Raw genomic sequence first — 12,551 nt, 5'->3', positions numbered from 1 at the left:
TAGAACACAACTAATACAGAAATATGTTTTACATGACTGCACATATATAACCTGTATTAAGTTGCTTGGCTTCTTAAAGAGAAGGGAAAGCCAGGAGGAGGAAAAGGAATTTGGAATTGAACTTTTAAAAAAAAGAATGCAAAAAAAATGCTGATTTTACATATAACTGGAAAAAATAAGAATAAAAATTTAAAAATAAGAATAACCAAACCACCCCAAAGGGAGCTGGAATAGCAGCCATTTTATTGAGAGATCATTACAATGGTACGCACATTAATAATAGAAGGAATTTCACCCCTAGTACTTTATTCCTACTAACCCCACCATCTGTCTCTCTATAGCTGGTCTTTAATTCCCCAAAATACTTTCTTATTCTATTTTCATATTCTAATAGAATACCACAAGCCAAAGAGGGAGCCCAAAGGGAAGCAACAGAGATAGAAGATGAGAAGGAATATTATTTGACTAAAGGTTACAAACCAAACTGAGAGCTGAGATAGAATCACAGATGTCTAGGTTATAAAGAACCTCAAAGACTCTGGTCCAACTCATTCTCAAACAAAAATCTGGTCCACCATAGACCTGACAAGTGATCATGGAGTCTCCACAAAATAACCTCCAGACAGACAGAGACATATCCCCCAGTTTATGGCTCTTTTCCAAGCATCAATTCCTTTTATCATTCACCTGACCCACCCCACTGATGAGATTATTCTGGACAAGGAGGGTTAGGGGGACAGTCCCGGAAATATTCATGGCAGTAGAGGCAGAGACAGGCTATCGCCCGGACATACTCGGCGAAATCCACTTCACAGTCCTTGTTGGCATCCAAAACGCTCAAGAAATTGTTGTAGTCACACTCTCGTAGCCGAGTCTATGGAAATGTGGTGGGATGGAAAGAGAAGAAAAGAGTGAGACAGAAAAAAACCTCTGCCCTTTTTTCATTAGCACAGTGACTAGATTGGTGACTGGGTCCTCCAGCTTTGCATTGAGCCCTGTGTGACCTTAGGCAAATAATTTTCATCAGTATCACTCAGATAGATTGATGATCTGTTTAATCTACACTATAGAGAAAGAGTACATCTCATCATCAGAAAGTCTTTCTTGTGTTCTAGTCTAGTGCTGTAACTAGGCATTTGTATACCCTAGGCAGGATATCCCTTATGGTTTGAAAATGGCCCCAGGAGGAGGGCTATCTATCCACTGGAGGCTTTAAGGATTACAATATCAATTTCTCCATTCCCCCACAAAGGACTGTATTTTCTGGAATTAAAAATATGTGGCTGGGTGGCTCAGTGGATTGAGAGCCAGGCATAGAGATGGGAGGTCCTAGGTTCAAATCTGGTCTCAGACACTTCCCAGCTGTGTGACCCTGGGCAAGTCATTTAACCCCCATTTCCTACCCTTACCACTCTTCTGCCTTGGAACCAATACACAGGATTGATTCTAAGACAGAAGGTAAGGGTTTAAAAAAATATATGTGCTATGCTAAAAATGTAATTTTAAAAGTGTCTCTCATTCTATTCTCTCATTATTTATTATTATTAATTAAAAATAATATATCTATGTAGCCCTTGAAAGGCCTAAAGTTCTTTCTTTATAATAGTAATGGTAAATTCAAATAGAAATAGATTTAGAAAGCTGCAAATTAATATTAACTATATTATATTATCATTATCAATAATGTATTAACATTATCTAAATTGTATGATATCTTTATTTATTTTGTTAATCATTCCCCAAAGACATTTTATTCTGGTAGTTTAGTTGGTTGCAATTTTGACCTCTCTGCCTTATAACACTCTTCAAGATAGTGTTAGAAATAAATCTCTGGGCCATAATTCTGATCTGAAGATCTAAATTTTAATTGTGGTAAATTAAAGCTGGAGGTCTCGACATGCCCATCCTGTGGCAAAGACCCTCTTTAGATGTTCAACAGTGTGTTTTCTAAGTTTTTGACAATTAATTAGTATAAGTAATTAACAAGGCAGAAGGTACACAAGATGTTAAGAAACATGCAATGGGTTTTGGGAACAAGAGCTTGGAGCATTTAATAAGTTCTATTTTCAGACCAAAGTTAAGACAAGAAAATTTAATTAATCCCCCAGAACTATCATACTACTTAGGTCAAAGTAACCTTTTTTGGCCATAATATTCTAGGGAGCCTATAGTTGGCATAAATCTTCAAAGGATCAAACCACACCTGGACCTGCCCAGGTTATCTTCATATGATCTCATCAGGCTAGCTATACATTCACCATTCCCAAAGAATCCTGATTCTTCTGCGTGGGTTTTAGCTTCCCTATGTAACTATACAGACCTGAGGTTTTTATTCTTCAAACAGAAGCTCTTAATCTACTTAGTCCCTATAATATTCTAATATACCAAACTATATCCCTTCTAATACTATGGTCATTATTCTACTATGATAATTGACATCCCATACATAGTTCATTTAATAACTGGGTCTATAACTCTTAAAATCATAGTTGCAGTTATCTATCTAGAGCATATGTGATCACTTAGTTTATGATCAATAATATAAAAGCAATAAATAATAAAATTTCCTTTCAGTAGCACACCTACTTCCAAGGGACATTTCATCACCATGAAGTTGTTCTGACAACTAATTCTGTTTTCTATGATCATAATTCCTACTTTTGGGGAATTTCAGCTCAAGCACAATGAATTTTGTTCCAATCCTTCTTTTGACCAAATGTATGAATTTATGTAAGCTTCAGAAGTGACCTCCACTCTTAGAACAAGGTTAAGTGGTTGCCCAAGGTCAAGGAGTTAAGTGTCAGAGTTGGGATTGGAACCCAGCTCTCCTGACTCCCAATCCAGGAATCTTTTTACTATATCAGCATTCAGAGCAAGATATGAATCCTGCCCCCATCCCACTCCCATTCCTCTCTCAACATGATTTCCATCTCAAAGAAAGAAAACTCAGGATGAAAAAGCTCATCCTCCACTCCCAACCATCCCCAATTGCCTTTTACCGGGGTTAGGGTGGGCAGCTCCTTCAGCAACAACTCTTTCAGCTCGCATTGAGAGAGTTTATACTTGTCCCCATCACGCCCTGCATACTCCTGGAATGTACACACAATGGCAGCCACTGCGTTCTCCAAAGGCCTTGGCATGGTCACTTGAGGAAGGAGGACATAATTATTCTATAGATAGGGTAAATGAATGCATATCATATCATGGGAGTCAGCAAACATTAAGCAGACTGTATGTTAAGGCACTAAAGAAGGTATACAGTGTAGATAAGAGCTGGTCCCTTCCCTCATGAAGCTTGCCTTTTAGGAAGAAGATAAACATTAATACAAATGCTAAAAATAAGTACAAAAAAAATTTTAAACATCACCTTTCCTGAATACATTAGAAAGTTAGAAATTATCATTCCCCCTACAACACTGTAAGCTTTCAATGAGACAAAATAGAATCTTTTTTCTTTTTCTTTTTTTTTGTATTTAATATATTTTCCCAATTACATGTAGACAATTTTTAACATTTGTTTTTCTAAAATTTTGAGTTCCAAATTCTCTCCCTCCCCCTTCCCAAAGACAGTAATCAACAAATCTAGGTTATATTTGTGCAATCATGAGAAATCTTAATGATCTCTCCATCTCTCCCAGAATGGGCCATGGAAATGGCTGTGACAGAATTAAGGTCAGGAGAGTCCCCTTGAGTTTCTCAACCTAATACTTGAGGTTCTATTCATAAACCCCCTTCCTGCCCAAATTCCTTCAAGGGCAAACTCAAATATCTCTGTGAAGTCTTTCTTAGCATGGCAAACTGGAAAAGAACCCTGACTTTGGGGTCATAAACTGTGTTTAAATCTTCCTTCCATCATATGTAATCTTGGACAAGTAATTTAAACCTCTTAACCCCCCTGAGCCTCAGTTTTCCCATTTGTAAAAAGAGTGTTGGATTAGATATTTTCTAAAAATCCATCTCTAAATCTATAATGCTATGAACCTATGTAGTTACATAAATTCATCAGCTGGGAAATAACAGGCAGATAAAGGAAACATATTAGACTTATTTTCTCTCATGTTTTATAATAATTTGAACACTAGTAAAAATGGTAAGTTTACCATCTTTGCAAATAGCACTAAGTTGGGAGTTAAAAATTCATACATTAGAGCAAAGGTATCAAATACCTCACAGAAGGTCCACAACATTCTCAAGTATGGCCTGATCCAAATTAAAATATAATTGGAAAATATTTAACAACATAAATAAAATGCAATAAAACATAAATAATCTTCATAGGTGATTTTCTAAATCAAGATGTGTCCCATAGGGATCATTATGTGTGGTTTATTGGCCTTTTCCTTTTCTATTTGAGCTTGACACTATTGTGCTAGATGACAGAATTGGAATCCAAAAAGATCTTAGCAGAATGGAACCATGAGCCATCGGAAGGTTTCAAGCAGAAGTCAGATGACTACAGAAGATCAGAGGTGGAAGGAAGCCAAGAGGTCATCTAACCCAACTTCTTATCAAAGGTGTTGTAGAAGAGATAACTACTGAGGTAGGGCTTGGATTCAATGACTTCTGGGGTCCCTCTGAGCTCAGAGTCAGTGTTTCTCTGATCTCTTTGCCTCTCCCTTCAGACTCTGTTCTCCCTCAGGATTCTCCTGCTTATCCCCCTGGCCCTAGCACGTATAAAGAGTTTTGGCCCATGGCTTTTGGAAACTGATTCCATTAGAGACCTTAACCTTACCTCCCCTAAATCTGGCAGTTTTTACCTTGTGAAGACCCCATCCCAGTAGGAATCCCACAGCTCCCAAGGACTCCCTGAAAAGAAAAGGGTCTGCAAGCTGGGGATGATCACAGGAAGCACTGGAGATACTAAATCCCAATAGTGTTTCACTCTCAGATCCTTGAGAAAGTAACCAAAAAATTGGGTGGCTCAGTGAATTGAGAGCCAGGCTTAGAGATAGCAGGTCCTGGGTTCAAATGTGATCTCACACCCTGCCTAGCTACATGACCATGGGCAAATCACTTAACCCCAATTGGCTAGCCTTTACTGCTCTTCTGCCTTGGAACCAATATTAGTATTGATTCTAAGATGAAAGGTAAGGGTTTAAATAATAATAATAGCCAAGAAATGAGCAGGAATTAGGAATGCTGAGGACTCCCAAGGTCTTCCCTTCTTCCTTATTGATGTCTTTCCAACCTCATGAAAGGCAGAATGGTGTAGTAAAAAGATCATCAGGACAACTAGACGGCACAGAAGACAGAGCCAGGTCTAAAGACAGGAGGTCCTGAGTTCAAAGCTGACCTCAGACACTAACTAGGCTTCATGACCCATTACTTAATGCCTTTGCCCTTCTCTCTTAGATTTATTACTGAAATAGGAAGTAAAGGCTTAAAAAAAAAAGATTCTCATACAAAGAATCAAGAAATGGGAGTTCTATGCCTCCTCCTGCTGCTCCCTTGGGCAAGTCACAGCCTCTCTGGACCTCAATTATCTCATCTCTGAAATATGAATGACACTTTACCTGCCTGAATACAGGATACTAGAGCAAATGTCCTGAGGTCCTTCTCATCCTAAAATACAGGCCCTTCAGAACTCATACCATGTCAGGGAACTTTTCTTCTGACTTTGACAACTTTGAGGGAATCCTGAGAGATGAAATCCTGCATGGGGCTATCCTTCCCAGGCCATATTAGGGAATAGCTCCCCAACTGGGAAATCCATTGGGGAATAACTATGTTTTAACTTTCACCGATCCCAAGCCAGGAAACCCCAAAGCTAGCCAGGAAAGTGGTAGTCGTTTCCATTCGTACAAGGTGACTCATACTCTGCTCCCTAAGGAGAAAAGAGATTTCTCTGATAAACAGCAAGGAAGTCATCCCTAACACCATCAGCCCTCTCCCCCTCTCCTAATTTGACCCTTTGGGGCTGACTTCTGCAGAGCAGACTGTTGGTGAGGCTGTAGCCATGGCATAGGTGGGTGCAGAAGCTTTTCCTCTTGCCAGCAGACTGAGAATGTCCTTATAAAAAACAAAGGAAAGGCAGAGTTGGGATGGGAAGGGAGGGAAAGCTTTGGGAATTACTTGGGCCAACTCTAGTCCCTCAGCCAATCTCTCCAAGCTCTAGCTAGGGAGTTACCACAAATGTTAGAGAAGCCTTTAACAGGGAGATCTCCCAGTCAGTGCACAGACATGTCTCTACCTGTCCCTGATCTCTCCCTAGGTAAACATGGAAAGGGATGGGAGGGAGCTATCCTGCTCACTGACCACCAAACTTGTTTGTTTTTTTTAACCCCTCACCTTCTGTCTTAGAATCAATGCTAAGTATTGGTTCCAAGGCAGAAGAGCAATAAGGGCTAGGCAATGGGGGTTAAATTAAGTGACTTGTCTAGGGTCATAAAGCTAGGAAGTTTCTGAGGCCAAATTTGAACCCAGGACCTCCCATTTCTAGGTCTGGCTCTCTATCTACAGCCACTTAGATGCTCCTAAACCCAAATCTTTTTTACAACTATCCTCACCACCCAAAGATTGTAAGTATCACCAATAAGCATTGATTAAATGCTTGGTGTATCCCAGGCAGCTTGAAAAAGAGCCTGTCATATTGGGTAGAGAACCAGGCTTCAAGTTAGAAGTACCTGCATTTAAGACCTATCATCCTGGCTATGTGACCCTGGGCAAGTCACTTAACATCTCAGTATTCTAAGTATTCCAAGACTAGAAGGAACATTTCCAATGTCAATGAAATCACAGAACCAGTTCATAACTCCATCCTTACCCTTATTCCTATGTGCCTGGTTCTAGACCAGGCTTAGAGGACACAAAGACAAAAAATAATAATAATAAGTACAGCTTTCAAAGAGCTTGCTTTTGCCATGGAAGCATGGACATTTGTTCTCTGGGACCATCTTCTCTGTAACCCCCACCTCTACTTCCCATCTGTCCCCACTAGGGTAATCAATTGCTCAGTCTCCCTACTCCACCGTCCCATGAAATCCCTTGACCATGACTAAGAATCTGGTGGTAGTTTAGAGAAAGTCTCCTCTACAAACCACCTCACCTCGATCCCAACCCAGAACACTTACCACTAGGCTAGCTTCTCAGTTGTGGGATCCAATGGACAGGGATTATCCCTATTTATAGGCTCCTGCCTGGGAAAGGAGGCAATTAGATGTGGACACTTTAGCAAGGATAGAGCTTAGGGACTCCCCCCAAGGGCACCCTTTATTATAGGCGCCTACCTCTTCCCTGGCTGCTCTCACACATCAAAGATCAAATTCTGCCAACCTCAGCACCGCCCATTCTTGGGTCATCAATGAGCATCCAATTCGCCCCTATTTCTCCCCTTCCTTTAAATTCCTCAAGGAGTTAAATGCTCTGTGTGCTTCCTGAACATCCAATAAATGTTCCCAGAAAAGACTACCAGCTTCTTTCCAACTAAAACAAGGCTGGCAGAGTCCATCTCTAGTTGCTAAAAGCATCCATCTTATCCAGTTCCCATACTCTGAGCTCAAAAATAGCTACTACTTTGCTCAGATCCTGTGGAGTCAATGAGTCTGGCCACCTTCTTCAGCACATGGACAGAGGCAACCATTGGTCTCTCCACTGGAAGGGTCCCTCTCAGACATCTCTCCTCCCACCCCCAAGGAGGTGCAGTCTACAGAACACAGGATGGGAAACGATGGAGGCTCAGCTCCATAAAAATCCATGGACCCATCCCTTCCCTCTGCCAACTTCATCCCCAGAATCAACAGACTTCAGGCATAGGCACGTGTCCCATTAGAAAGCATACTCTGAGCGCAGAGACTGAGGTAGAGATGGTACCTTTGGATGTATTTTGTTTAGCTTAGCACAGTGCCTGGCACATAGTGAGGACTTAATTAAATCCTTATTGACCAACTAAAGAATGGGCCAGGTATACGGACACACTGGGAAAATATTCCATGACCTCATGCCCATTCATCTTTCCCCTGCCTCAAGAACCAGGGAGTGTTTTTCCCATTTTACAGAAGAAACTCAGGTCCCAAGAAGGCCAGAAAGTTGATTACCCAAGATACTCCAGCAAAGTGTAGGAGGACAAAGGAGGCTGAGGGAGAATCTAGAGTCCCACAGCTATGAGGAAGCTTTATTCCTAGAGGAGCCAGACAAGCTAATGATACCTTGACCTCATCCACAGCCCCCAGTCCCAAACTCTTCATGTTTCATCATCTCCTTGAAGCTAACCCCCCCCCCCGGAAGTAGCAGAGGGAGGGGCAGAGGAGAGTGAGGGAACAGCTGATTATCCCTCTTTTATTGCCAAGGGAACTTTGGGGGAGAGGAGGAGGGAGATTGGAAGAACATAGCAAAGTAGGACGTCAGACTAATTCAATTTTAGATCAAGGTTTATTCAGTTCAAAAAAAAAAAAACCTCTGATTCTGACACAAAAATTGTTCTTCAACCTCAAATGGTTTGCTTTTTTCCCTTAGCCTTTACCTTCTCTCTTGGAATCAATACTGAATATTGCTTCCAAACCAAAAAAAGAAAAAACAGTTTACTCTTTAGCCTCAGTTCCTTCACCAATTATACACAATGTGTGCGTGTATATATGTGTGTTTGTGTATGTATATATAATATATATGTACTTATATACTTTTATATATCATTTGCATACTATATATAATATATTATAAATCTATACACACACAGATATGTGCATGTGTGTGTGTATTTACAAAAAGATCACAGGGATTAGGTCAGAATGAATCCAAAGAAAAAGCAAAGAACCTTCAGGAAAGTCACAAACTGGGAGGAATACTTCTCAGAGGAAAGTTTCATAGACTCTGGCCAAGTGTTTTGTGATGGTGGACGAAACAAGAGCCCCTTTGAAGTCTATATTAGAGTTTGCCAAACAGGGGTAACATCCACAGGATATGGCAAGTTTGTAACACCCACAGGATATGGTTAGTTTGTCAAAGGGGTACAGGAAATTAGTGGCAAATAATGTGTTGCTGTTCATTTCAGTCCTATCCAACTCTCTTTAACTCCTCCTGAGGTTTTCTTGGCAAAGGTACTAAAGTTGTTTACCATTTCCTTCTCCATCCCATTTTATAGATAAGAAAACTGAGGCAAACAAGGTTAAGTGACTTGCCTAGAGTCACACAGCTATTACCTAATTGAAATATTTTAAAAGCAGTAAGAGAAAAAGTGTAGATTATAGACAAAAGAATAAGAAAGTGGGGGCAGGATGGGGAAGGAGAAGAATACATCTGAACATTTTGAAAGAGCAGAAGAAATTTTCTGCTGATCAAAATCAAATGAATGAGATTTGTATACAAAAATTTTTTTTCACAGTGACCTGGAAAAAATTCAGCAACAATGATCCAGTGAAAAATAAATTAATTGATCTTTGAAATAGCCAGTATGTCAAATTAATTTCCATTCAATGAAGTTACCTTTTCAATGTTTCCCTGGAGAAACAGATCCCATTCTTTTTTTTTTTAAACCCTTACCTTCCATCTTGGAGTCAATACTTTGTATTGGCCCCAAGACAGAAGAGTGGTAAGGGCTAGGCAATGGGAGTCAAGTGACTTGCCCAGGGTCACACAGCTGGGAAGTGTCTGAGGCCAGATTTGAACCTAGGACCTCCCATCTCTAGGCCTGGCTCTCAATCCACTGAGCCACCCAGCTGCCCCTAACAGATCCCATTCTTACTTCATAGCACAAAGTTTTAATTCCACTTATAAAAACTTATTTAGTGAATCACGATTCTCATTCAAATCCAAAGCAAGAAACAAACCAGGAGCTGAACATAAAATATGGGTATTTTCTTTCAAAAAATGAAACTATAAATAAAACTACTAGTTTGCTGAATATTTGGCAACTTTATGATCCTAAAAATGTTATATCTTGAATAAGGTTTGCTTTATGAAAAATTATTCTCTTTGATTTCTTATATGCACATGAATGATAACTTCAGAAATTCATTTCCTTTCCCATTGATTAGGGGGAAAGGTTTACTGAAAGCCAAGAGATTGTTGTTCATACTTGATTGGTATCACAGGATGATGTGTAAATGAATTGGATTTAAGTATGGCAGAGTTGAACAAAGTCATCAGCTTCATCCTCACTTCCAGAGTCCTCCAAGTTCAATGGCAAGACAAAAGTCAAGACAATTGGTGATGGCCTAGAATTCTGTAGATGACCTTTGACATCTTTGATGTCTGATTAAGCTCTCAGCAGTCCACAGTGCCTGCTTCAACTGCCTTCATGGCTGTTGGAACAGATTATTCTCATCTGACCATTCTCCCTGGTATAAGTCTTCACATGTTTGGGATAGACATCCACCTAATTCACCATGAATTTGAGGTCTGTCAGTTGTGCCTGGTTTAGCCTGTTTGCCTACATTGTTTTACTGGGGTGTGACTGTAGCACATGCTACAACTTCTTGGAATTACCAGTGAGAGTTAGGTGAAAGGTAGACACCAAAGATGAATGAGCAACCCTGAAAAAGGCTTGGCGAGCCTCTCTGAACATCCCACAAATCCCCAAGCCAAGATACACCTCTTGGTGTAACCCTTTGTTCTCTATGGATGAAAGAGGTAGCCTTCCCTACTTACAACAGCCCCAATCCCACAAAATACACAGAAAACCACTTTCTTCCCTCCATTCTTGGGAAGACAGAAAGCTTAAGATTGGGAAAGAAAGTTGGTGGTGGAAGAAAGATATGGAATGAATGAATGGAATTGGAATAAAAAGTTGCTATCCTAAATAATCCTCCTCCTCCAGCCAGAGAACTAAAGAGCATTTTCCCTCCTATCCCTAAAGAACTCATTCTCCTCCCAGTCTCTGAGTTAAGTAGTAAGTACAACCAATGTAGTGCTGAGTTAATCTAATTCAATTGAACAACCATGTATTAATTGCTTACTATGTGTGACTAAAATGCCCATATTCTTTGACCCAGAAATTCCACCACTAGGTCATTGATTAAAAAAAAAGATACTATACACTAAAATATTTATAGCAATAATTTTTGTGGCATCAAAGAATTGGAAACAATTATATACCCTTTGATTGGGGAAATAGCTAAACAAATTATGACATTTTAATATAATGGAGTATTACAATGCTGTAAGAAATGATGAATATGGTGAATACAAGTAAGAATAGAAAGATCTACATGACTTGCTGCTGAGTGAAGTAAGCAGAGTCAAGAAAACAATATTCAGGGTGACAGAAACAATGCCAATGGAAAGATCCACCCCAAAAAAATTCCAAAGGGAGCATTGCAAAATTATATAGAACAAGCACAGCTCAAAAAAGAGACATGGGGGCAGCTAGGTGGCTCAGTGAATAAAGAACCAGGCCTAGAGACAGGAAGTCCTAGGTTCCAATCTGGTGTGACCCTGGGCAAGTCATTTAATTCCCTTTGCTTAACCCTTACCACTCTTCTGCCTTGGAACCAATACTTAGTATTGATTCTAAGACAGAAGGTAAGGGTTAAGGAAAAAGAAAGACAGGGTGAGAGACAGACAGACTGAGACAGAGACACAGATACAGAGAGACAGAGAGAGAAAAAGAGAGAAGAGAGGGGTGAGAGAGAGAGAGAGAGAGAGAAAGAAAGTCCTCCTTGTAGAGGTATGAAATCTATGAATATGGTACATTGCATTTATTTTCAGACTTTTCTTGATGCATCAATCAGTTTTGCTGATATTTTCCTATTCTTTTTTTTATTTTGGACTTTAAAAACATCATTTGTCATATGGGACAAATTCCTCTGGGGAAGGATAGTGGAGGAAATTGTGGTAACATTTAAAAAAACAAAATTTATTTTTTAAATATTATTTTATAATATTGATATATGTCAGATGTTATGCAAGGCAGAGGGAGCTATAAGAACAAAAAAGGAGAACTCAACAAAAATATTGATTTCTTCAGCCTTTTCATCTAATGACTAAGATGGGTATGATATGGAGGTTGGGAAAGGGCTACATTCAGAACTAACCTCTAATCTCTCCACTTGCCTTTCTCCATTCTACTAGGAAGAAACACAGAAAAGTGAGTACCAAGTCATTTTCAAGGGAGGAGGTGAAAACTAAAAACCAGGGGAAAGTAGGCTCTTGTAGGAGGTGATACTTGGATAGAAGAACCAGAAGCCTTAAACCACCATGTGCAAACCTGTGATGTCATTAAAGCAGGGAACTTTTTTTTATTTTACCAACCACATATAATAACAAATTTCCACACAAATTTTATAAATCATATCCCTTATCTCCCTCCCACCCTAACCTGAGCCCTCCTGGTGCTGGCAGGTGATTCAATCTGAGTTATACATGTATTATTTGCGAATATGTACATAATTTGAATATTGTTCATTTTTGTAAGTGAATAATCTTATCAAACCAAAACCCCAAAACATAAATCCAAATAAACAAGTGGAAAATCGCCTGCTTTCATCTGCCTTCTGACTCCAACAATTCTTTCCCTGAAAGTGGAGAGCATTCTTTGTCATAAATCCCTCAAAATTGTCCTGGTGCAGGGAACTTTAGATGAAGAAAACTCCTCTTAGACTCACAGATTACAAATTATA

The 12,551-nt window shown here is 39.6% G+C and overlaps 1 protein-coding gene across 1 annotated transcript; it reads right to left on the bottom strand.

Moving 5' to 3' along the window:
* Nucleotides 1-226: 226 nt before the first annotated feature.
* Nucleotides 227-7,197, bottom strand: S100A3 (S100 calcium binding protein A3). Its single transcript, XM_007481924.3, has 3 exons — nucleotides 7,071-7,197; nucleotides 3,000-3,145; nucleotides 227-874 (listed from the first exon to the last, which is right to left on the bottom strand). Exons 2-3 carry the CDS (start codon nucleotides 3,138-3,140, stop codon nucleotides 710-712), a joined length of 306 nt encoding a protein of 101 aa, XP_007481986.1. The 5' UTR covers nucleotides 3,141-3,145; nucleotides 7,071-7,197; the 3' UTR covers nucleotides 227-709.
* Nucleotides 7,198-12,551: the final 5,354 nt, after the last annotated feature.

Source organism: Monodelphis domestica, chromosome 2 (assembly GCF_027887165.1).
Source record: "Monodelphis domestica isolate mMonDom1 chromosome 2, mMonDom1.pri, whole genome shotgun sequence".
In the NCBI taxonomy this organism is placed as follows: Eukaryota; Metazoa; Chordata; class Mammalia; order Didelphimorphia; family Didelphidae; genus Monodelphis; species Monodelphis domestica.
This window is presented reverse-complemented; position numbering and strand designations above follow the sequence as displayed.